The sequence below is a fragment of the Spizellomyces punctatus genome, assembly GCF_000182565.1.
Source record: "Spizellomyces punctatus DAOM BR117 chromosome Unknown supercont1.15, whole genome shotgun sequence".
NCBI lineage: Eukaryota > Fungi > Chytridiomycota > Chytridiomycetes > Spizellomycetales > Spizellomycetaceae > Spizellomyces > Spizellomyces punctatus.
Window position 1 is genome coordinate 1 of NW_015971551.1, and position 23,235 is coordinate 23,235.

Here is a 23,235-nt window from a genome sequence, read left to right on the forward strand (position 1 = left end):
CCCGGTCCTCAACATCAACTTCATGCACGACTTGAACCCGCACCGTCTTGTCAGGTAAAGGTGATGAAAAGACATCTGTTAGAGCTTCCAGGGAGCCGTCCTTGCTGCAACCTTCCTGCGCATCGTCGCCATCGCCGAAAAGTAACCTGGCAAGCGTGCTAGTGACATTTAACGTGGAACACGGAAAGTTCGGTAGTCGTTCCTTCGCCGCCAAGGACGCCGGCACAGTGTCAGCTGACCTCTTCACCAAAGTTGCCTTTCCTGCCGTCAAATGCCTTTCCCACTCCTCTTCTCCAACCGCTCTCCTCACTTCCTCCATCCGATGCTCCAACTCTGCTAGTCTCGGACACCCTTCCGCGATTAGCATTCCATGATACTCCAGCGCCTTTTCCCACCGTTTCCACCGGATAAACCCACGAATAATAGAATTATACGTATGTACATTAGGCAAAAGCCCGTGTTGCCGTGTCATGCGAAAATAGGACTCTGCCTGCTCAAAGTTCCCTTCCCAGGCATGCACTCGTATGATTCGTCCGTATGCATAAACAGTCGGCTTTATGTTGGTTGCTCGCATCCGATCAAAAACCGCTTGCGTCATAGGCAGTTCTCCAAATTGACCCTGCGGGGCTGTTAGCTCACTAAAGATGCGTGAGTTCGGTTCCACGTTGTGCCGCGTCATATCGTCGAATATTTGTTTGATATCAGAGACATCTGCGTCATCTTGAATGGTGGCCACCAACAGGATGCGAAAGCATTCTTCATCTGGCGTCACCCCAGTTGCTTGGAGATCCGCCCACAGTTGGCGTACAACGGACACATCGTGAATAAATAATGACATAAGTTGGGTATACGCCGCTGCATCAGGTTTGACCCCATTTGTTCGCATCTCAACAAAAACTTTCAGGGCGGTCTCCGGATCTTTAAGGCGGGCGAAGGAGGCAAGAAATGCAGAAAGCACGTGCGAGTCCGGTCGAATACCAGCTGCGCGGATATTACGCAGGCCGGTGCTCCGAAGCATCTCACGGTATGCACGAGAGGCAGTGTCGAAGTCGTTACGTCGTAGATAGCCGTCGATCAATTTTGTCATCATATACCTATCGGGCTTTACGTCGTCCCGCGCCATTTCCCTGATCATTTCTTCAGCAGAGATTTCATCACGCTCAATGAGATAGCCACGGATCAAGGATCCGTATATTGATGGGTCAGGTTGAATCTTCCGCGCTACCATGGCATTGTACAGTGTGCGCGCCTCCACTAGCCGACCTACACCGACAAAGTAGTCGATGGCAACCGAGGCAAATACCATGTCCACTTCCTGCTTTTCGTCGTTGAAAATGGATTCGAAGGTAGGGAATACGTCGTTCGTTGTATTTCCCCTTGCTAGTTTGTTGTGCAAGAGGATAGTAACGGTCGCGACATTCGGCTTGAACTCATTGTCTTTCATCCGCTTTAACCAATTCTGAACACCCTGCCCTCGTTTTAAGTGAGCATTGATAATGGAATTGAAAACTGCGACAGTGGGCTGAATTCCTTGATTTAACATTTCTTCATAGAGCTGACAGGCAATTAGCGGGTTCCTATTCCGAGAAGCAAGCGCAATCAGCTGCTGGTAGATCGACAAGTCGGGTATAATGCCGAGGGAGGGTAACATTCGATATAGGTGTAGAGCACCGGCAATGTCACCTTCGGCAGCATGAGCTTTTAGGAATTGACACACCACTCTCGTATCGATAAGTGCACTTTGTTGCCGCATTTCTGCGACCACCCAATCCATGCCTCTCCGATCTCGAGACGCGACGGCTCTTTCATAAAACAAAATCCAGGTATCCATATTTGGCTCGCCATATCTCCTACTGCCCAGCCGTCTGCAAAGCCTGTGGGTCTTGTCCAGGTCTTGTCCTAGGCGCCATAGGTACAACCAAACAATTACGTTCCATTCGTCGGCATTCGGCTTCAGTCCAGCTGCCTTCATCCAGCGAATTAGTTTATAAATTAGCTTCAGCGCCTTATGCGGACTAGGCAGTCTTCGCAATGCATTGATCACAGCACGGATCTCTTCACGGGTCAGCAATTCCAGAATTAGACCGAGATTCGTCATTTGGTCCGCACCGTACCGAGACCCATGTACGAGAAGCCACCATACCCTGCTTGCATCGACATGAGTTAAATCTCTAAGGTGCGCTCGAAGCTCCTCGACTATTTCATGGACCAAAAGTGCCTTCCCACTACCTCCCTCGTGCTTCACCGACATACGTTCTCCACTCTCATCGACCCCGCCGCCATTCCTTCCCAGACTTACACAATGCTCGCGGCTTTCATGAGCAAAGTGGTTACTGTGAAAGGAACACGTAACACTATCTGTACCCACAACGCAAGCCAGTTCGCCAGCTATTCCTATGTGAACATGCCGCACTCTGCCGTGATGATGAAGCTCCTCCTTCCTTTGAGCCACAGTGTCTTGTCGACCCCGCCCTTGGCTTTGCACATGGCCATGTTTTTGCATTGTCTTCCGCTGACGTTCGCAAGGTTGCCTTCCGGAGGACGACATTTGCCTCCATTTCAAACATTGTCCCCCAATTATCGCAACGCGGCCGCTTCGGGTGAGATATGGGTATCGTTGACGCATAGACGGACATAGCGAGAAGCTGCTGTTGAGAGTAAAGATGTTGGTAAGGCTTTCGAATGTTGCTAGCGGCAGCAGGCGGTACGTGGCCGCGAAGCTCATCAATCGCAAATGTATGGTCGGTACTGTCGTTTAGCGCGTGCTTTACTGGCGGCAAAGGGACTGGAAGGAGAGAAAGGCCGCAAGACGGGCAAGTCCTTTGTGAGCGCATCAGGATGCGGTTAGGTGCTAGCGGGGCGAGTGTTGCGGCGAGAGCTCCCCTGTTTACACAATGCGCAAAGAGAAAGACAACTCCGCCAAGAACCCTAAAGACGCAAATGTGCACAACCCTATTTCCCTAGCCGACACCAAACCTCAGGTCAGAGGAGCGCTAATAGCGATGACACAATTTACTTGGTGCCCAATGCTTTCTCCCCTTTGCCCGCGTTTCTCCAGATCCATTTCGCTCGGGCGATTCCGACTGTCATAGAAAATGCACGTGATTATATTGTTGCTATAGCAATGGTAAGCCCAGTCGCTTGTTTTTGCTCTGCAGCAAACTGCTGGAGGAGAGCAGCAGCGGGTAGGCGAGCAATGCACCGGCTCCGCAGGTATTTGCGCAAAAGGCGATTACTGGCAAGGAATCAGTTTCTTTTCTCGCATTGTTTATTCAGTACAATGTTGCTTCTGCAGCCAAAATAAATATTCATTTCCTTCTGTTCTCTTCAATTAAGCGAATAGCTTCTGCAAAATGATATTCTAATACTCTTGTCTTCTCTTTCATCAAGAACGACAATCCGTGTAAATTCGTCCAGTCTGTCTCGTAATAGGAGCCTCCTCGACTGTGACTGATGTGTTTACCATTTGATGACCACACAGTTCGATGATCGTAATATCTTCTCCATACAGATTGGACTATCATATTCTGATTGCTGTACGGAACGTAAAATGCAGCCGGGTCTTCCTGCGTTGTCAACTCCAGCAGCTCTTTCGTATACTCATCAGGCCATATACTAAGTGCCAGGGTTTGGAATGCGACGTTTACTGGGTTGCAATTGTGAGCACCTTCTGTCTCTCCAAAACAAGATGGATGGGAACACACCTAATTGCCGCATCTCCTTACTTGCGGTTTCCATAACCCGTAGAGTGTGCACGTTACAAAAGTTCAGAATGTGGATGATAATCTCATTTGGCAAGCGTTGACCGCTGTTCAGTGTCATTTTGCATAACGAACGTGAACCCATCAGATCGCATAGACATATAATGCTTTTAATCTTTTTGCCTGTTTCATCCGTGTGTTCCAACCGAGTCACTCCCCAGTATGAGAACTAAAGTCACCAAAGATTAGAATTGACCCATTTGAAGGACTAGATGCCAATCCTAATTATTAAAGTAAGTAAAAGAAAGTATGTGCAATAAATCACTCCTAGTTAACACGGTAACAAATACTAATAAATGAGTTAGGATTAAACATCGGCATTGGACATTTTTTTGACCATATTTGCAGGACAAATTCAACATCTCTAAATCATCAGCTAGTAGCCCCATTCTTAATGGAACTACCACTGAAATCTTGCGAATTTTGGAAGGTAGTAAAACATTGGCCGCCTAGGTAAAGTAAATCATTATAGTACAATCAATATAAAGAAAAAGTCTCAAATTTGGTCCTCTATAGTCCTCGATAGCGTCGATGCGACATGCAAAGAGTAATAAGATGCACCGAATAATCATGACAATGAAGAAAAGGATGATCAGTATGTGATAGCAGAGTGGGGAATAAAACCCGATGAACCACGCCGCAGCTGGCACTCGGCTGGGAATGATATTACTTCATGGAAGGGCAGGATCTACCGGTTTGAAGAATACTTCAAATATCTGGCGATGGGAGGACCCTCATGTTGTTCCAATCACCCCAGACCAGTCAAGTCAGAATATCTGCTTAGCAAGATCCCATGCAAATAGATGATTAGAGAACCTGTGTGGCAGAAGAGCGATGTTGGCTCAGAGTCTGAAAAATCCGGGACTTTGCCCAGGTGCCTTTGACAGTTTTCCAGAGGCCGTGCGGACAGTGGTTAAACCCCAGCACTGCAGCTGGAGCCCATCGTACTCAAGGTGAGCTGGCGTTCCCACCAAAGTTGATGGCTGCAAGCAATCTTGAGAGTAGCCCATCGCCCAACCATGTTGAACCACTTTGATGATAGCAGACTTTACGAGAATACTTTAGGAGCATCACAAGAGTGAGATTTCCGAGACCCAAGGCAGCTTAACGGGCTCTTTGTACGGTCATGTGACCATGTGCTTATGTCACTTCCGCAGATGAACCGATCACTGTTTTCCACCGATCTCCCTTCTGACTGCCGCCACCTCATTCCATATGTGCTCAGCTATTGTCCGCAAACATATACGTATCAGTGACTTGATGCAGTGCGGTGGAGTGAAAAGAATAGGGCAATGGTGTTACTTGAGAGTTCTCACGGAGCGCGTGAGGGTGTGCATCCGCCGGGTGGTCATCATGTAGAAAATGTCATGAATGTGTTCTAATCTGTTCCTACGCTACATATAAGCTTGATACAATTCCATCCACTCGCAAACAACTCATTCTAGTGTGGAAATAAATACGCTGGCTACTCTGGGTTTCAGGTGTCAGAAAAATCAGAATGGGGGAATAATCTTGCCGGCTATCCTCCAATCCTCATCCAACTCAGGATTATCCAACCATCGCTCCATCACAATATACTCGGTGACATTCTTGATATCGTTCGGGTTGCCACCTACTAAGACATTATTCTTGTTGTAAAACGCCACAGACTAGAGAAGAAGAAGCATCTCGTTTAGCTGACAGTGGAGTAACCTACCAATCAAACGAAGTTACCTGCTTCAAAGAGACTTTGACAGTGACTTGGGCTAGATGGTACTGTGGTCCACCCTTCTCAAACTGCACTTTGACGGCTGCAATGTGCACGGTAGTTGGGTGTTCAAACTGACCGTGTGATTTCCATTCGTATCTGCCCACCCTACTAGCGGCTTTCATGTCTGCATTCAAGTTCTAGTACAACATCATTTACGGTTCAGTGATTCAATATCTTTTGAGTCAATGAGGACGTTACACTTACAGCAAGCATGCTGTCCGTGACAAAACACCGCAATTCATCCTTGTCTCCTCTGTCAAGTAGTAAATGAGCCCTCCAAACGTCAAAAAAAAACGTGGGTTCAAGTATATACGCACTTGGCAAAAGCATGATTCATTGCAGTATACAATTCTTGGGCCTCATACGCAAAAGGTTTAGGTTTCCATCCCTTAATGTGCGTTCTCACTCGCCACGCACTAACAACGTCAAAGATATAAGAATCTTCCGCACCCAAAAACAGATCTGAATTGCTTATACCCACGAGATGAAAGATATAAATAGGGCTCGCAGCCGCCGTTTTGCATACTCCTTGCCTTCCTCTGACAGAAGAGGAGGCCTTTTTCCGGATGGGTAGGGTACAAACGGGTCTGAAGGGCACATGTCAAAAACGACACCTAAGCGACGGGACCGTAAATATCAACGTGTCAACTACCAGCGATATTCAAATCAACAGGTCGTCCACGCATAAGCTGTTGCTTTGCACTAGCGAATCTCAAGCCCAGTGGATGAAGAGAGGGTCCCAAAGTAGCCTGGGTTGTTGTTCGGTTCGCCTGAATCTTGCGTCTTACGTCGCTGGATGGGAAGTGTTGGATGTGGAGGTTACGTGCGGCAGGAAGTAGCGGCCGGAATGGATGAGACGGTACATTCCTGCCAAGTAAAGCATGACTGAGGCATCGCGGGGATATCCATATGTTCCGACGCAACATGGTGAACAATCGTAGATCACTCAAGCTGAGAGGTCATTTCCAGCTGCTAAACTTGGTTCGGCGCGTTGCCAGGGCAACTAGCAGACAGGGACATTGTCGGGTTGGTCGTTTGGTTCGGCTCGTTCATTGCCGTCCCAAGAGTGCAAATGGAGACGATCCCAAGGGGTGTTGCCGAGGTTATCCCGTAGTATCAGCATCACATACTCTAACAAGCTCCTCAGGGGTGCTAGCTTATATCATGATAAATTTCGTGGACTCTTTCTTCTGCTTCACAAGTAGTGATGCCGTAGGCTGAGCCGAGCCATTTCCTCAGCTTGGCTCCAGATCCGTACTTTTGACGGCTTCGGCTTCAGCTTGGCTCCATAAGGTCAAGCCATGAACCGAGCCAGCCAGCCGTTGCATCACAACTCTGGCTATCAGCAAAGTCATTCCTGTTTGCATCTTTCAAATCCTGACCTAATCAGTCACGTGCCAACGCGTTGCTTGCGCGCAGCATCCAAGGTCCAACGTTCTCCGCGTGCGCGAAAGTGCACATCCCCCTAAAAAGCAACACAATATAAAGACTAACGGAGGCAGAATAGCCAAGTGGTTAAGCCGCAGACATGCGAACTCAACTATCCAGTGTTCGAATCCCGGGACAGGAGGACAAAGACTGATTGCTTGCGATAGTCGAGTGGGTCCCAATGAAGCTTTAAGAGCTGAGGGAGGGCTTTGGACAGGTAAGTTAATCAACAGGTAGGTTATTCTTTTGGATCAACCTAATAAATGAGGGGTACTTACAAGTAGACTCTTTGCTTTCTGGTTGAATTATATTTCCTCACAAACTCGTTCACCACTGTGTATTTTCAAATCACAAGTACAGACCAGGTCGACACTGCAACCAACTTGGCAACTCGATTGAGCCCCACAGACTATGGCTCATCGTTCTTGTAAGCTTTTATTCGATCCTGCTTTCAAGGCCATGTCCTGAGGTTCTATCACAGTCCCTATGTCTACTTGTTGTTGTCGACGGCAGCTGCAGATGGCTGAATCATGGGTCAAGTCGAAGTCGTAAATGTTCCAAAAACTACTTTGCTTTCCAATGATATTTGGCCTCTCATTATGAAGGAAAACATGTCAAGACCGCACGTATATGGAGAGATTATCGCCCAGATCACCAAAGAATTTGATCAATGTAATGCAGCGCGAAGATGATGAAGCGAAGCATAAGCACAGGAAGATAAATGTCTTTAGAGCTGGTCGACAAAGCATACATAGTAGCTGATAGTTTGCAAGCATTGACGCAACCGTCAACGATGCTGTTTGTTGACCTTCATACGACTCACGTGTCAAATCGGCGATTAGCACAGCATTAAACCAACTGTTCCTCCACAACCCCATCTTGACATTGAACTTGCACAACAGCCATGCTCCTTCAAGACGTCTGCCTATCGGCTCTCAAGATATGGTGGTTCTCATCCTCACTTTCCCTGCGCCCCCCTACACCCACACCTACACCTCATCTTGCTTTAAATATTGTCTTGCTCGCTTGGGCCTGCGCATCCTGGTCAAAGGCTTCGCTGCTCCTCCAACAACGCGGTTGGGGTTCTGCAGAGGATGAACGAAGAGTGCTTGCTTGCTGGCACCTCGTCGTCGCGTACGGAGTTGTCTGGGGAGTCAACGGCGTAAGAATACCGGACGGTGGAAGGAAAGGCTTCATACCCGTTCTCGTCGGTGGGACGTTTGTGACTGTTGCGCTTGACGAGTTGATGTACCTGATACTCTCGCATACGGTATTGGGGCCAGTTGTTATGACAATACGAGGGTACAGCCCTCCGCCTGATGCCCATGATGAAGATTGCGTCGTTTGCTTGGGTGTTGGACTGAACGACGAAAATACGACCGGCGCGCCCACCTTTGGAGCCTTACAAAGCTTCTGTAAAATTCATGCACACGTAGCACATATAGAATGCATGAGCAAATGGTTTAGGATGCGGAGATTCGGGAGGCGCTGTCCCGTTTGCCGAAGACCTCTACAGGTCATTGTTGTCGATGATCGGATGTTGATCAGGGAATTGGGTTGGTGGAAAGGAGCGCGAAAAGTCATAAAAGTTAGATGGAACTGGGGAATAGTTTTGGCAAGAGCCGGGGTTACGATTGGCTGTGTAATGGGTGTGCTGGCGGTTGTGCTGGCAAGAGCGCGGTGGATGAAGCAACGGACAAAACGTCTGTGAATTGCTATTTGTCTATGTATATATAGCTGTACATATATGTACTGTTTTGATCTCCCTCTTGTAAATACCGATCATTGTGTAATCTGTGCACCAAACTCTCATGGCAACGCTCCTATGTCGGTAATTCGGCAGCAATACTTTTCAAACATCGGTAAAGAGGGCCCACAGTCCCTTGAGATACTGTACTATCTCATCTGCGCCTAGTTTCGACTCTCCGTACACCCGATCGACAAAAGTGATTGGCACCTCACCGATGGAGTAATGGAACTGACGTGCGCGGACCATCATCTCCATCTGAAAGACGTAACCCTTCGATTTGGTCACTGAAATGAGGTTTTTCAAAACATCCGTTTTATAGAGTCTAATTTGAATGAGCGTGAGTGCCGACTGACCGCCGTGGAAACGGTGCCTCTTACCGAAAACTGCCCGTCAAATCACTGACCCCGGGATTGAGTAGCACGTCAGCCAGATAGTTGGCCACCCTCGATGTCAGTTTCCGACGGAGGTCCCATCCATGTACTCCTCCTCCGCTACGGTATCTTGTTCCTGTGACAACATCGTAATTGTACTTTGCTTGTAACCTTAGCGAAAAGGAAAAATGGGCAAACATGAGTTTTCCTGGATTCACAAACTGGGCAGTACGATTCCCTACCTCACAAATTCCGGAATGAATTTGGGCTGTAGATGCCACAGAATGGTTAAAGTTGTCACTTCCTCACTGGCTGCGTATCTAACCTACGTGATGTGACATATCCGCATCCATAATAAAAATGTAATCGCCAGTCGAATGTTGTATACCATGCACGTATGCGGTACCTGTGATTTGGATGTTAACGTATGACCACTGGCAGAACAATCATTATCAAAACACACACTATTCACATACCCAATCCCAATTTTCCCGCTCGCGGCCGCAGAACCTGTCAGCAACGTCGACATTGACAGTAAGGGTGAGGCGTTCTAGCAACAAGACACGACAGCTACGTTTCACGCACAATATGGTCCTCCCCATAAACTTTCTGCAACTGTTTGGCCACTTCCAAAGTACCATCTGGAGACGCGTCATCGATAACAATGATCTCGTATTTCAGCTGTCTACATTGCAGGGAGTTAGCTTGGTGTTCAGCGAGTGCGTGTTTAGGGCAAGACTTACGCGTCAGTGAACGCTTTCACCAAGAGCCATGTTATTATAGGGAGGTTCTGGCGCTCGTTGTACGTAGGAAGAAGTACAGAATACTTTGGGCTGTGCATGGTGGGTGAAAAGTAGGGAAATAATGAGGCAATAATGAAGTGTTTGGGCGAGAAGGTTGCTTCGGCGGGACCGCTGGACGTGTGCTGCGCGTAAGCATTATTGTTGTCATGGCGACACGTCGGTGACTCACCAACCATCTTTCAACTTCCTCCTCTGGCGAATCCTTGCCTTGGTTGCATGTCGCCATGCTTCGACAGTGCACAAGGCCTATACCTCGGTGGCGGACTGTATCTAACGTTCTATATGCTAGATGTCGTACTACCGCGCCTTGTCAGCCGATATCTCCCGTAAGTGCGAGGACTGGATGGGTCGGCTGTTTATATTCGACAGCGGCCGCTTCCCAAAGCCAGCCGACGACCGATGGTAGGAGCTTCTCTACTTACCCGTTATCAGGGCATCTGCTAACAACTACTGCCTACCCAGGACACATTGAGATCCTTGGCCGCCTTCATCCAACAGACTCGGCGACAAATGTATCACCAACCATCGTATCCAAAACCACACGACGACTCCATCTGCAACGCAATCATCCCATCAACATTCTCAAACGCCGCATTGAAAGCCATTTTAGGGACTATGCTGTCATGGACTCAATGGACCCAGTAGTAACAGTTCATCAAAATTTTGACTCTCTCCTCTTTACGCCCGACCATCCGGGTCGTGCCGCCACCGATACGTACTACGTCAATACAAACACAGTCCTTCGCACTCATACAAGTGCCCATCAATCCGATGTACTAAAAACACGAAAGGCTGACGGGTACCTCCTTACAGCCGATGTCTACAGAAGGGACGAGATTGATGTGAGCCATTACCCAGTGTTTCATCAAATGGAGGGAATCCGGACATTTGACAAGAAAAAAATTGAGGAGGAAGCGAAGGTGGATTCAGAGACAAGCGCAATACAAGGTGCTGTACTTTCAGAGTCAAATCCTATTCAGCCTGCACATACTACTCGCGAGGCACAGTTGGTGGACCTGCATTTACGGCATTCGTTGGAGGGGATGGTGAGGGATTTATTTAGAGAGGAGAAAGATTTGCAGATCAGGTGGATTGAAGCGTACTTTCCCTTTACGAGTCCGAGCTGGGAGATGGAAGTGTTTTATAGAGGAAACTGGCTGGAACTGTTGGGTTGCGGTGTCATGCAGCAAGAGATTTTGGATAAATCAGGTGCGCTTCCAAGTGTTCGCCAATCGTTAGGCAATGACTGAACCGATGATCACAAAACAGGCAACTCTGACCGTATTGGTTGGGCCTTTGGACTCGGTCTCGAACGTATCGCCATGGTCATGTTCGACATTCCCGATATTCGACTTTTCTGGTCAACCGATGATCGCTTCATTTCCCAATTCTCATCGGGCCAAATCGTCAAATTCCAACCCTTTTCCAAATACCCTGCGTGCTATAAAGATATCTCGTTCTGGTGTTCGGAAACGTTTCATGACAATGATTTTGCGGAAGTTGTTCGCGATGTTGCTGGGGATTTAGCGGAAAATGTCGAGTTGGTGCGTGTGATATTTGGCCTGTGAGGAATTAGATCCCCCTTGGGCATCGACTGAGCTATGGATTTTCTTAGATTGATCAATTCCAACATCCCAAAACTAAACGGACGAGCCGATGTTTTCGGATCAACTATCGGTCCATGGACAGGTGCGTTGACCTGCCATTGATAACCACCTTGATTGTGCTATTTGTAATAAAGTGGCTGGATGCAGGACATTCACTAATGAAGAGGTGGATCGCATACAAGACCAAGTCCGCCAGGTTACCAAGGAACGATTGGGAGTGGAGTTGCGGTGATGGAAACATAGTGTGTGGGAAAATAGAAATGTCAGTGCCACGGAGCATTGCAGCCAGTTGAATTAACCACATTTATTGTGAACCTCACGAAGATAAACCAAAAAACGGGTCCAATACGTGCGGCAACGAATGGATTGAATATTCTGCAGTTGCTCCACCATTGAAAAACAGGTCCAATGCGCAGTTGTCATATTTCTATATAAACCCGCCTTCTCTGCCCATTTCCCAGGTTTTCATCCATTTTTCTATTCCAATCATCATGCCGCCAAAGAAAAAGCAAAAGCTTGAAAAACTTGACAAACCCACCTTACATACCTGCAACAAAACTTTTTGCAAAAGCTTTCCTGCCAAATGAGATCTACCACCAACGGCTGCTAGATTACATTGCCATCATCCATCAACTCACCGACCACACTTCCCACGTGCTGAAATTCTACATCCTATCTGCACCAACCTTTCCCACAGTAAATGAAGATACAATCGAAGCCATCCTGTATCTTCTCAACAAGGGGGAGGCTTGGCATCCAAGAAAGGAAGCAAAGAAGGCATGGCGGGATTGTTTGCTGCCATATGTTCAATGGTACTGCCACATCATCAGCTTCGTTCATCCAAATCTATGAGGCGAGCAGCAGTCAATCAATTACCTGACAGCAAGTATGATGATGAACCTGAAAGTCAATGTTCAAGAGCATTTCATGCAGATGCTCCTTCGATATATCAATCTGCCGCTCGACGTGAAGGGACAGAAGCAGCAACTGCCACTGAAAAGTGATGTGCGGAAAGCTTTCTTTACTCAGCTTCACTACTTAAAGTCAGTTTTTCTTTTTGATATCATGCCCGAGTCGCTGGATTTAACACCACTGGAGAGCAAGGTTCTTGAAGAGATTTGGTTGCTCAATCTGCCTTTTCTTGTTGACAATCCACTCACCTACGCAGTTGTTGTGAATCCAATTGTAACGGATTTTTTGTAGGTAGACTACGGTAAAGACAACTTGGGTCTCCTAGCAGGTTATGTGGGTGTCCATACTAGGAATCGTAGTCTCCGAATCCTTTCTTTGGGCGTCAGTAGCGAATTGGGGGCAAGAGGCAAGGAGAGTCAGTTAGTTGTGAACCGAGCAGGATTTAGAGGCTTCAGTGTGGGTGATCAGGCCGTTGAAGTGCTCTGTTAGGTTCCTGGTAACCTAAGATTGGAGTTGAGAAGCTAGTTGTGGGGATTTAGTGTCGCTATGGCTTCTGCCTGCCAACTTATTTTATTGAATTCGTCTTTTTATACAAGAATATGCTACAGTAATGTCTACACTAGTTTCCGTAGCCTTCATTAGGGTGGCGGCGTCCAATCTTCCCATCTCGGACCATTGCCATGATCAATCATGGCTGCGTAATGTATCCTTCATGCTGCACTGGTGTAGCCCAGAACTGAGCTTGATCTTAGGGGTTTCGAAGCTTAGGTTACAATTGCAGAAACCTCAATCATGGTCACCTGATGCCTTTGAGCGAACCGGTTTATCAGAGTCATTCGCTACATCCCCCCTTCGAAAAAGAAGGTTCAGCGACTCGTATGTGAGTGCCCGAACCTCGCTTCTACCATGATGCAACTGGATAGTCATCGTCAGCTTCAAAGCTGTCTTCATTGATCATCCAGATTATGGTAGCATGCCCCATGACATTTGCACAGAACCAAATTTGGTCAGTGGCTTCCGGAGCTGGGGTTCCAGGGGTCTTGGAACCGTTGGCTTGGGTTACATAAAGGGCTGTGAATGTCTCCGCGGCCCTTTTCAAGTTAACTGCTCGAAAGTGGTAATAGGCATGCTCCCGATGTTTGGGACGGAGCTGCTCTTCTGTGGTTTCAGCTGCGTTGGCTAGCTTTAGCAATACTGCTCTCGTGGCTTCGATGGCTATCTCCATGAAATCATGGGCTTCACGATTGGGCCAGAGGGTGAAGCGGGTCATTTTGGGGTTTCCAGCCACATGTTGAGGGACTCCAGCGTCAAGCCAGGCAGTGCAGGGTACGTCCTGTAATCTCTTCCCCATCTTTTTTGCATCAGCGATGATACCGACAGCTGCTTGACCGCCATCGGAAGCCCTACTGTAGGGCTCTGCTATATGCATTGTGAGGGGCTGGCTCATGGCATACGGCTTCGAAGCCCCGTCTACCACCCAATCTTCACCACGATAGTGTTTGAGGGGTTTGTTTGGGTCTTTGAACAACTCACGAATCCAAACTTCAACCCAGGTGGCCATAGCTGCCCCGAGCCACTCGATAGAGTTCTCGGCTCCGAAGGCATTGCTTCCTTCTGCCCAGGGGTAGCCTTCCTCAAGGGTAGAGAGGATACTGACTCCTCATTGTCCTCGGATATTGGTGGTCATGGTGTCGGAAATGAAAGTTTGTGTTTTGGTGTCAATAGAAAAGGTTTGCAAAGCAGAGTAGGTCTGTAAGGGAGATAGGTCATAGGTAGTTGAAGAAGAAAAAAGAGGGGGAGCATGCAGGGGTGTCCTTTTAAGGTCGTCGCCAGCTGATTTTGACAGCTTGGATGCACATAAGTGTGATCGGGAGGCTTGGTGTGGCATTCTCGACTGGTGAGGTAAGCCATGCAAAACTGGTTTTCTTTCTGGTGAGAGGGCATGATTATCATGTGAGCTATTGTCTGGATAAACCGCGAAGCATTGGTGGTCAGAAGCATAAGCCATATCTTCTGGGGCATCGCCTTCAAGGCTGACTACCAAAGAGTCCTCTACTAGTGTGCTAGTGGGAGCTCTGGATCTCCAGTACTCTTCTAAGGCTTCAGAAGCCTCTGTTAGGTCTTCCTCTGATTCCCATGTATCCTCATGGGGTGGATATCCGGCCCAACATATTCAAAATTGACACTTTCCGTGCCTGGTTCAATGGTCTACTATCGCTGCTACAGTGCAAAATAAGCCAATGGCAATTGCTTCCACTTCGAACTCGCCTTCTGAAGCATCGGAATCCTCCGTTTGAGCTTCCGCAACCTTTCCCTCAGTTTCGGTGTCGACAGGCTTCTGGTACGGACATAATTTCAATATGTGAAACCATGGGTGAAGTCATCTCATCTTGTCTGGCAGTTTTAACTTGTAGTTGTTGTGGAGAGGGTTACAGTCAATCACCGTGACTGGTCCCAGCCATTTCGGAGCAATCTTGGACTCATACCCTGCTAGGTTTTTCATGCTCAGAAGCACCTTATCTCCTCTCCGGAACTCCAAATATCATTGTGATAAATCATAATATCTTTTCTGCAAATCCTGGGCTTCGATCATCAGATCTCGGATAAGGATGTTTAGGTCACCGAGGTGTTTACAGAGCTCTTCCGCATCTGCATTTCTGGTTTCTGATGGCCTTTTGATGATATCCACCAGTGGATTGTGGGGCTCATAGCCTAGGTCCATTCTGAATCACGTCATTTTTGTCGCCTCATGTACTGTATCGTTGATAATGAATTCTGCAACCAGAAGAAAGGTGTCCCAGTCATCTAATCGGGTGTTGACCATTGTGGTAAGGACCTACAAGACCATTGCGTTGTCTCTCTCTGATTGTCCATCACCTTGAGGGTGGTAGGCTGTGGTGAGCTCTTGATTAATCTTTAGGTTTTTGCAGACCTCCTGCCAAAATCGACTCATAAACTTGGGGTCATGGTCCGAGATAATAGTCTCCGGAATGCCATGCAATGGGACGTAGCATTCTATAAAGAGTTCCGCAACCTGAATAGCTGTCGCGGTGCTCTTGAGGGGCCATACGTGGATCCTCTTTGAGCATTTACATGCTATTAGCCAAAAGGCGTCATTGCTACAGTGCAAAATAAGCCAATGGGCTTATTTTGCACTGTAGCAGCCGGCTTATAATTATGATATACCCGGCTTATAATATGATATACCCGGTTTATAAATAAGCCATATTGCATTGGAGTGTTTCAAAATGTTTCAAAGTGTTTCGAGTCTTCCAAGGTGTTTGCCCAATGCATTGGAGTGTTTCAAAGTGTTTTGAGTCTTCCAAGGTGTTTGTCCAAGTCTGGGACTATTGATGAAGGGATGATATGCAGTATAGTGCACTTACCCATAAAATTTTACGCATCTAATATTTCACATGTCCAAACTCCACCTAATTCAAAGTCAACACTGGTTCTAACTTGACATTTGCTTCTTCTCAAGACTCCATGATATCACTTCATCTTGGGACTCCATCTCTCAGCCTTCGACATCATAGCTTGTGGACTCGTCTGTGGACTCGTCTCTCCACATATCTCTTCCAACAAGGATAGCATCGAAACTTGTATCCTTTCTGTCCAATTCTTCACAATTGAAACCTCCTTCCACAATCCATGCAGATTTGCTCTAGACTTTGGTGTCCATTGTTCCCTGAAAGCAACCATTCCAATATCCATCTCGGCACCAGCACACAATCATTTGCATAGTCCATTGTTAATTGCAGTTGTATATGGAATCGTTTTTGAAAAGAAGGCTTCGAGCTGGGGAGGGACTGGGGGGAGACTGGCGACCCTCTTTTATAAACGGAAAAGGAACTCTCCCATCTTATCAATAAGATGGCCTTCTTTTATGTCCCATCTGATCCGTATGTTTCCTTATGTTTCCTTTGAAGAATAATGATTCTATCAATACTTTCCCTCATATTTCATGTGACCTTTCCATCGATAGTAACCTTTCGCAAAAAAGGGAAACTAATGGAGATGCTGGAAAAAATCCTAGAACTAGGGCTTTTTCACAACATGCCCATTTTCGCTCACTGCTCCACAAAAACAGCTCTAGAATCCTAGCCCTTTTTTTGCCCGGTCTTCTCTACTTTTCAAAAAAATTTCATTTTTTTTTTTCAAAATTGAAATTTGATTCCATTTGTGAGATTTGACCCGGGAAAATGGGCTAGAATGGCTAGGATTCTTGTCTTTCGGTATGTAGGGTATATTATACTACTAATAAATAAAAATATCTATTATTATATGTTAAATTATACTACATAAATGTAGAGAGAAAAAAACCTAGCCATCGAAAAACTAGGACGAGCTAGGATGTACTAGGAATTCTTTTTCCTTTCACTGCTCTAGCTTCTTACTGCTACTTTTTCTACCATCTCTACCTTCAATTGTTCTCGGTTATACCCCCTAGCGCCTTTTGTAATGTTTTATGCAGTAGATTTTCCATGCTGGCTCTGTTAAGTGGATTCTTTTCTTGCAGCCTTCCTGTGCACAATCTCTGGTTTTCCTCTGACTTGTCCTTGCAGAACACGTGGTGGTAATAGCCATCCCTTTGCTTTTCTGCCAGTCTGGTAGACACATTGTCTTCCATGTACGCTCTTTTTCATCGGAACAATGAAAATATTGCTCACATACTGTACATTTTAGATTCTGGGAATGACAAAAATCACATACTTCATTGTTGAGCACACCTTCTTTCTTATACCGTTTTTCACACAGTAAACATTTCCGCGTCATATTGACAAGTTCCTGTCTCATCTTGGCTGCCCTTTCCACCTCTTCATCTGGGAAAAACCACTTTATACAGCAGTTGCCAATGACAAGTACCTTTCCGGTATAGATGTTCTGGACAAAACAGTTCTCTTTGATGGGATGTGTACAAAGGCAGCAGTTTTCCTTGTCTAAGTGAAAACTCTCAACCTTCCATTCCCAAATGGCTTCCTCAAATAAATCGCTCAAAGATTCATTCAGTAGTTCCCTTGTGAATGTATTGAAATATGATGTCATGCGTGTTCAATATACTTACCACTGTTTATTGTCTATATCTTTAAATGGCCGTTTTGTCTGTTTTTGGTACCCTACTTATTGTTATAAAATCATGCCACAAGGTTCTCTTGTCGCCCTTGACCAACTTTCTAACCATTAGGTGACATAATGATAGGTCTTTGGCGAGTCTCCTTATCGATGGTGCGTGGATCGAGGTCTCATTACCGAATCGGTTCACTGTGGCAATGTAGTCAAATTTCGAATGCATTAGTGGTATGTTGTTTTACTATACTATGAGGCAAATCATTTAAGTAGTGTCTTTTTTTTCATCACATTTGTCGAGTTTTTCTGGAACAAAAAAAAGCTACTTAAATACATACGTCCGTGTGTTATACAGATATATCACCGAATTCAAACCATGCCACAAACACTGCTTTTCCAAACTGCCAAGAAAATGAAGCGTGCTAATCCTTCATTCAATCCTATCCCCGCATCTGTCGAGGACAAATGTCCTTTAGGCAAGTGGAGTGGTCCTTCATACCTGTTCAAAAGAGATTTTCCTAAACATGAACAATGGCAACCGGATTGCAATCTCAGTTTACTGGTATCTGATGACTATATTGTTGTGGATGTTGACGCAAAGCCACCTGCGCAATGATCCAAAAGTAAAATCTATAGTGAAGCCCTCGGAACAGTCGACTTTGCAGAACTGGTTGAGCAAAATGAACCTTTGCCCACTACACTCTCACTCACCACACCCAGTGGAGGAAAACACTTTTACTTTTCTTTGAGTGGTAAGGATGGCGAAAGTATCTTGAAAAATTGGACAGCATGCATGACGCGGGAAGATGGCTCTGTTATCGCAGTTGACATTCGGACAAAAGGCGGTTACGTAATGGTTCTGCCCAGCAAGAAGGGATGTCAACGCTATGAATGGGACACAAAGGAGGGTTTCAAGGTGCCAATGGCTCCTTTGCCAAACTGGATTCTTAAGAACATTCTTGATGCACATGGCAAACATCCTCAACATTTTGAGGCTCAGGAGTTTACAGAATCGCCGCACTTAAACAATGAAGTCAGCAATGAAGACATTGAAATGTTCAAAAAAAGCGAGTTCTGGAAAGACTGTTTCTCCATCTCTTCAAGCCCAGATCACAACAATCTGTACATTATCACAGCAAGTGCGCCCTATGATTGCTCAATTTGTGACAGACGGCATGTTAACAATACCAATCATCCTTTCCTTGTCCGAAATGGGTCTACGCTTCAATTTGTCTGTAGACCAGGGAAAGGGTTCTCAAGATGCATCTCAAAAAACTATGAGCAGATGTATCACGACTTTCATCCACTTACAAAAGAACTAGTCGAGGGAATGGATGTCACCAACCGTGCTGTTTCTGAGACCCTTCATAAAGAACTCAAGGATTGAGTCTTTCCTACAGAAAAACATAACAAATGGCTCATGTATGATCAGAGTATCGGGATCTGGCGTGAAGAAGACAAGAATGTCATTATGCATCCGATCCTTGATGACTATGTTCATCGTTTAAAGGAACTTGCTCTAATTTGTAATAAACTAAGCCAAGATGAAGAGGACGTATGGAGTGAATGCCAGGGGATCTGTAATTCTTTAGTCTATTCCATGTCTATGGTCAAGAAAAAGAATGATCACTTGGCCTCATTCTTTGAACTCGTTAGGGATACACGAAAGGACGAACTGTTTAATCAAAAGAAACACTTGCTACACTGTGTAAATGGAGTCTACGATCTCAAAAAGGGAAAGTTTCACAAGGCAAAGCCAAGTGACTATTCAAAAATGTCTACGAAGATCACCTACCTCGACTATGATGAACATCCTCAGGAGAAAAAAGCACTTGTTGAAAAGTTTTTAAATGACTTCACACTGGATAATGAAGAACATAAAAAGTTCCTGTTGAAAGCACTGTCCTCGGCTCTAAGCAGCAATAATGAAGATCAGCAGTTTTATTTCTTTGATGGGAGTGGCAATAACGCTAAATCGACACTCATTAAATTAATGAAGAAGGTACTAGGAGATTACGGCACTATGCTACCGACAGCACAAGTACCAAAACCTAACCTCAATGCTCAGGCTGCTTCTCCATCCTTGATGGCGTTGTTGTTCAAACGTGGTGGCTTTTTAACCAAACTGGAGGAAAAAACACTATACACTGAGTTTTTAAAGATGACGGCTGGAGGTGATTCAACAAGCGGTCAACAGTTGCACAACGAACAAAGAGAAATTGATCTGTGGGTCAAGATATTCATTGCTGTGAATGATCTACTGCAGATCCTCGATAAGACTAATGGCTTTTGGCAAAAGGTCATAGTTATCCCATGTAATGCTCGTTTTGTTCACAATCCAGACCCTGAGAAGCCTGAAGAAAGACCACTCGTTGATGGGTTCACTAAGCAGATACTTGATTGTGCCAATACTTTTCTTGCACTCCTGGTCAAGACTTACATCACTGATTACAAAACCGAGGGCGTGAAGAAAAATGTTCATCCAGATGATATATTGGAACGGGTTGAAAAATACAGAGTATCTCAGAACATCCCATTGCAGTTTATTAGCAATATGATCGAGCCTGCAGATGATACAAATGCTGTACTCGTGAAGACATTAGATATGTCTTTCACCGAATTTTGCAAAGATAAGGCCTTTACAAAGACACCACAACTTGTTAGACAGGTGTATGAACTCATGGATTCAATGTTCCCACCATCAAACTCGAAACGACAGATATGGATCGAGAAGAAAAATCTCAGAGGCTGGAAAGGTGCTATGTTGAAAAAGGATGAAGAAAGTGAGGAAGAAAGTGAGGAAGAGAAAGAAGAGATAGCCATATCATATGAAGAGGTCGAAAAAGATTTCCTACATTCTCGGTGGGCTGGGGCATGAAACAAATTGGATTTCCTAGAACTAGGGCTTTTTCAGGAGATCGCCATTTTCACTCGCCACTCTGCAAAAACAGCTCTAGAATCCTAGCCCTTTTTTTGCCCGGTCTTCTCTACTTTTCAAAAAAAATTCATTTTTGAAATTAAAAATTGAAAATTGAAACCATTTGTGAGATTTGATGCCGGAAAATGGGCTAGAATGGCTAGGATTCTTGTCTTTCGGTATGTAGGGTATACTATACTACTAATAAATAAAAAATATTCATTCTTATATGTATATTATACTACATACATGTAGAGAGAGAAATTCCTAGCCTTTGAAAAACTAGAACAAGCTAGGACGAACTAGAGGATGTCAGGCTTGTTGACAGAAATAAACTACAGTGGTGATCATTCGCTTTCATCTCCACTATCTGCAAGGATGTTAAATCTCGGAAGTTGGTTCGCACATTCTTCCAACCACTTTCTGTAACAGTTGCTGCACCTAGGACAACACCTGATCCAAGGAATCATTTTATGACATCCAAGACATTCACAACATTCACGTTGTTGGCGGTTTGAATTCATATTTTCAAGGTTTACTTCAAGTTAATATGCTTTTTTTTAAGTACAACATTTTTCAGGGTGCAACTGCCAGAAGAAAGTGCATCTTATCGATAAGATTATGTGACCTGATCTTCTTTGTTACTTATTTTATCACAATACTAAGTAAGCTATTCAGCAAAGTCATGTACTAAACTGATCACATAAAAAGCCAGAAGAAATGCAGCAGTACATCTCAACTTAGTTTAGATGGAAGCCATGCCATCACAAGCATCTACAAACCTTGCTGCAAGTACATCTCAACCCGCAAAGCCTAATCGACATTCCACCTCTCACCGTCCCACAAAGCCTAAGCAACTCGATGCATCTCAAAAATTAATTGTTGATTTTTTCACGGAATTATGCATTGATGCTCCTCTGCCATACCAAATGAGCGCTTGTAATGAAATGCTGATGAAACTGTCCCATGTGGTGAAAAATGGAGAAACCTTAGACATGGACACTGCGCATTTTGCAGTCCGTGAAACAAAGTGCCTTAACGAATTGTTGAAAGAGCAGGAAACGTACATATCAAAGATGGATCAGTGGCATGGCGAAGCAGTGGTTCAGATTCAGAATTTGGCGGCTGAGAATGAAGAATATAAAAAACAAATACGCGATTTGGAAGATCGCCTCTGTAATGCCGAAGCCAAACGTATGACCATAGAAGTACCCGAGGACTTCAGGAAAAGAAAACAAACAAAAGTTATAAATTTCGGCAAATACGACACAATAAAACCATGGATCGAACATATAGAGAATCACAATGCATGTTTCGATGTAATTGATGAGGTGAAAATATCAATCGCAAAGGTGTGCAGTATCATCAATCAGGAGTCATTGTTCAAAGAACTGCACAATCTGCAAAATGCCAAAAGCATGCAGGTTTTCCTGAAAGCTTTATGTTACGTCTGCTATTACAACTTCTATCTGACCAAAGACAATGATGCTAGATGATGGAATAAGATGGTCGATATGCTTGGTGCTGGAGTTCTTCCAGTTTTTTGTGAGAAACCAAGTTTAGTAAAGATAGCAGATTGTGACGCTGATTTACATCTGTTGGGTGAATGGTATGAAGAACAAAGAAATCTGGCAAAAAATCCGATGAACCAAAAGAAGCTTCCGATGGCTGTAATGGGGTTTACATGGCTTCAGTTTATCAGGAACATGAAAGCTCATAAGAAAGAGGAAGCTCTACAGCTTCTTCCCGCTCTACGTGGAAAGTTAGCCGAGGAAAAACTAGCTCAATCCAAGAGTTGGGAAGCTTCTAGGGAAAGGCATAGTGATATTCCCCAAGGGGGAATATAATCAGGTTATAACCCTTACATAGAAATACAAAAAGTTTCTATCGATTCCATTTGCCTCGTTCCATGTGTTGTTAGGTCTTTGTAACTGGCTCTCCACAGTATTCTACAACGATTCTGTAAATATCTTTCAATTGATACCCTGTTCCTTTTGATACAAATTTGTTCATACTGGCAGCCAAAGCCTGTTCCTCATACTGACGCTCCATGAATCCGGACACTCCTATTATAGGCGTTTGATCTAGATTGTGTTCCCTCTCATACGGTCTTATTTCATGTGTTACTTCCACTCCATTTTTGTAAGGCATGTCGATATCAACAAAAATGATATTAAATCATTGCTTTTTAAAGAGTTCAACGGCCTCAATACTGTCAGATGCTGTGAATACCGTAACATTAGGTTCTCTCTTCCAGAACCTCGTAAACATTGATCTTAAAACAGGTTCATCTTCCGCTAACATTATATTGATCGTCTTACCATCAGGTGGTGGTGTGGGTGATTTCCCAGAAGCATTGGCAAGAATCCGGTACAGTTGTTTGACTAGAGGAAAAATCTTATCTACAATAGATGATTCGGCATCAAAGACAACATGTTCTGGCATAGGTCGATAGATGGAGAAAATCTATTGATAAAACATGAAATAAAATGTCTATATAAGAGGTAAACCGGCTTCTATTCTTAGAATACAGATCAGCCCTGAAAATGCAACAAGACCACCAATCCATTGATGCCAAGTCGGCTCTATATGAAATGCTACATGCCATCCTTGACAGGATTCAGCAGTCACCCAACACCAAGAAACAGGATAAATCGCGTCTAAATCAACTCAAAGGCAACAATCTTCTTTCCTTGTTCCAAACACCTGAGATACTCATTAGCAGGATCAAGGAAAAATGGACAAATGAGCATACATATAACAATTATATCAAATTGGTGTCAAAAATAGCACGTAACACTACAAGGGCTGAAAAGGCAATGATCCTTCATCTAGCAGAGGATGCAATGGACGACCTTGATAGTCATTT

The 23,235-nt window shown here is 45.0% G+C and overlaps 8 protein-coding genes across 8 annotated transcripts; 3 read left to right on the forward strand and 5 right to left on the reverse strand.

Moving 5' to 3' along the window:
• SPPG_07193 (pentatricopeptide repeat domain-containing protein) lies at positions 1-3,046 on the reverse strand (the record flags this gene model as incomplete). Its single annotated transcript, XM_016755364.1, has 1 exon — positions 1-3,046. A coding segment is annotated over exon 1 (2,725 nt), but the record flags the coding sequence as incomplete, so codon positions are not given.
• A 189-nt stretch (positions 3,047-3,235) lies between these two features.
• On the reverse strand, positions 3,236-3,822 carry SPPG_09452 (uncharacterized protein; the record flags this gene model as incomplete). The annotated part of the gene is made up of 2 exons (XM_016757618.1): positions 3,236-3,646; positions 3,705-3,822. The coding sequence occupies 2 exons, from the start codon at positions 3,820-3,822 to the stop codon at positions 3,309-3,311; spliced, it is 456 nt and encodes a 151-aa protein (XP_016605307.1). The 3' UTR covers positions 3,236-3,308.
• A 1,239-nt stretch (positions 3,823-5,061) lies between these two features.
• SPPG_07194 (uncharacterized protein) lies at positions 5,062-7,714 on the reverse strand. Its single transcript, XM_016755365.1, has 7 exons — positions 7,218-7,714; positions 6,164-7,146; positions 5,993-6,098; positions 5,829-5,927; positions 5,716-5,764; positions 5,475-5,648; positions 5,062-5,410 (listed from the first exon to the last, which is right to left on the reverse strand). The coding sequence occupies exons 2-7, from the start codon at positions 6,435-6,437 to the stop codon at positions 5,255-5,257; spliced, it is 858 nt and encodes a 285-aa protein (XP_016605308.1). The 5' UTR covers positions 6,438-7,146; positions 7,218-7,714; the 3' UTR covers positions 5,062-5,254.
• A 906-nt stretch (positions 7,715-8,620) lies between these two features.
• Positions 8,621-9,962, reverse strand: SPPG_07196 (dolichyl-phosphate beta-D-mannosyltransferase). Its single transcript, XM_016755366.1, has 7 exons — positions 9,804-9,962; positions 9,646-9,745; positions 9,537-9,570; positions 9,390-9,466; positions 9,303-9,328; positions 9,067-9,231; positions 8,621-9,011 (listed from the first exon to the last, which is right to left on the reverse strand). Exons 1-7 carry the CDS (start codon positions 9,899-9,901, stop codon positions 8,792-8,794), a joined length of 720 nt encoding a protein of 239 aa, XP_016605309.1. The 5' UTR covers positions 9,902-9,962; the 3' UTR covers positions 8,621-8,791.
• A 109-nt stretch (positions 9,963-10,071) lies between these two features.
• On the forward strand, positions 10,072-11,922 carry SPPG_07197 (phenylalanine-tRNA ligase). Its single transcript, XM_016755367.1, has 5 exons — positions 10,072-10,265; positions 10,326-11,072; positions 11,133-11,407; positions 11,479-11,552; positions 11,618-11,922. The coding sequence occupies exons 1-5, from the start codon at positions 10,088-10,090 to the stop codon at positions 11,700-11,702; spliced, it is 1,359 nt and encodes a 452-aa protein (XP_016605310.1). The 5' UTR covers positions 10,072-10,087; the 3' UTR covers positions 11,703-11,922.
• Positions 11,923-13,283: 1,361 nt separating this feature from the next.
• On the reverse strand, positions 13,284-13,943 carry SPPG_07198 (uncharacterized protein; the record flags this gene model as incomplete). The annotated part of the gene is made up of 1 exon (XM_016755368.1): positions 13,284-13,943. One exon carries the CDS (start codon positions 13,941-13,943, stop codon positions 13,284-13,286), a length of 660 nt encoding a protein of 219 aa, XP_016605311.1.
• A 5,106-nt stretch (positions 13,944-19,049) lies between these two features.
• Positions 19,050-20,327, forward strand: SPPG_07199 (uncharacterized protein; the record flags this gene model as incomplete). Its single annotated transcript, XM_016755369.1, has 1 exon — positions 19,050-20,327. One exon carries the CDS (start codon positions 19,050-19,052, stop codon positions 20,325-20,327), a length of 1,278 nt encoding a protein of 425 aa, XP_016605312.1.
• A 797-nt stretch (positions 20,328-21,124) lies between these two features.
• SPPG_07200 (uncharacterized protein) lies at positions 21,125-21,862 on the forward strand (the record flags this gene model as incomplete). The annotated part of the gene is made up of 1 exon (XM_016755370.1): positions 21,125-21,862. The coding sequence occupies one exon, from the start codon at positions 21,125-21,127 to the stop codon at positions 21,860-21,862; it is 738 nt and encodes a 245-aa protein (XP_016605313.1).
• Between the last annotated feature and the right edge of the window lie 1,373 nt (positions 21,863-23,235).

Excerpts from the sequence above, each read along its gene's own strand:
- SPPG_07197 (XM_016755367.1), top strand. The coding sequence starts at position 10,088 with ATGCTTCGACAGTGCACAAGGCCTATACCTCGGTGGCGGACTGTATCT. Across the intron at positions 11,408-11,478 it reads TAGCGGAAAATGTCGAGTTG|ATTGATCAATTCCAACATCC; the intron begins GTGCGTGTGATA and ends GGATTTTCTTAG. Across the intron at positions 11,553-11,617 it reads AACTATCGGTCCATGGACAG|GACATTCACTAATGAAGAGG; the intron begins GTGCGTTGACCT and ends GGCTGGATGCAG.
- SPPG_07194 (XM_016755365.1), bottom strand. The coding sequence starts at position 6,437 with ATGTTGCGTCGGAACATATGGATATCCCCGCGATGCCTCAGTCATGCT. Across the intron at positions 6,099-6,163 it reads TGTTGATTTGAATATCGCTG|ACCCGTTTGTACCCTACCCA; the intron begins GTAGTTGACACG and ends TGTGCCCTTCAG. Across the intron at positions 5,411-5,474 it reads TCAAAGTCTCTTTGAAGCAG|TCTGTGGCGTTTTACAACAA; the intron begins GTAACTTCGTTT and ends CTTCTTCTCTAG.
- SPPG_07196 (XM_016755366.1), bottom strand. The coding sequence starts at position 9,901 with ATGCACAGCCCAAAGTATTCTGTACTTCTTCCTACGTACAACGAGCGC. Across the intron at positions 9,571-9,645 it reads TTTATGGGGAGGACCATATT|GTTCTGCGGCCGCGAGCGGG; the intron begins GTGCGTGAAACG and ends CGTTGCTGACAG. Across the intron at positions 9,329-9,389 it reads ATGCGGATATGTCACATCAC|CCCAAATTCATTCCGGAATT; the intron begins GTAGGTTAGATA and ends TGGCATCTACAG.